Below are 435 nucleotides of genomic sequence, written 5' to 3'. Positions count from 1 at the left end.
GGGGGGGGCTGTCCCTGGGGCCCCCTGAGCACCGGGACCCCCCCCCAACCTGTGGGGTGGGAGAAGGGGACGTACCTCCGGGAGGAGCTGTATTCCCGACCTGCAAGGCAGAGGGGACACACTCAGTTGACGCAGCCCCTTTTCCATGCATTTTTCTCCCCAGAATACAACAGCTTTTCTTTCCCACCCCACAAAGGCCAGATGGCGGGGGGGGGGGGAGAATTTGCTCCCTGTTGTTTTATGGGGTTCCACTGAACCCCTTCACCACCCCCCTCACACTGGCACCAGGCTCCCAGTCAGCCGGCACTCACCATAACGTGGGGACGGAGACCGGCTCTGCCGGCTGTACTGCCTCTCCCATTCCTCCCGCTCCTTCTCCCGGCGCTCTCTCTCCCTGCCAAAAAATAAAATGAGGTTGGGGGGGAGCAGCCAGCA

The 435-nt window shown here is 62.3% G+C and overlaps 1 protein-coding gene across 2 annotated transcripts in view; it reads right to left on the bottom strand.

The window, feature by feature from the left end:
* The window catches only part of CLASRP (CLK4-associating serine/arginine rich protein), a 9,243-nt gene that overhangs the window by 107 nt on the left and 8,701 nt on the right, over positions 1–435 (bottom strand). Inside the window, exons 18-19 of one of the 2 annotated variants that reach the window (XM_010567165.1) lie at positions 312–394; positions 75–100 (exon numbers count right to left, since the gene is read on the bottom strand). In XM_010567165.1, coding sequence (XP_010565467.1) covers positions 75–100; positions 312–394 — 109 coding nt within the window. The remainder of the gene's footprint in view (positions 1–74; positions 101–311; positions 395–435) is intronic. The other variant, XM_010567164.1, reaches the window with a different exon arrangement.

This window comes from Haliaeetus leucocephalus, unplaced genomic scaffold (assembly GCF_000737465.1).
Source record: "Haliaeetus leucocephalus isolate CR32 unplaced genomic scaffold, Haliaeetus_leucocephalus-4.0 Scaffold227, whole genome shotgun sequence".
In the NCBI taxonomy this organism is placed as follows: domain Eukaryota; kingdom Metazoa; phylum Chordata; class Aves; order Accipitriformes; family Accipitridae; genus Haliaeetus; species Haliaeetus leucocephalus.
Note: the sequence above shows the minus strand (reverse complement) of the source record. Positions and strands in the feature narration are given on the sequence as shown.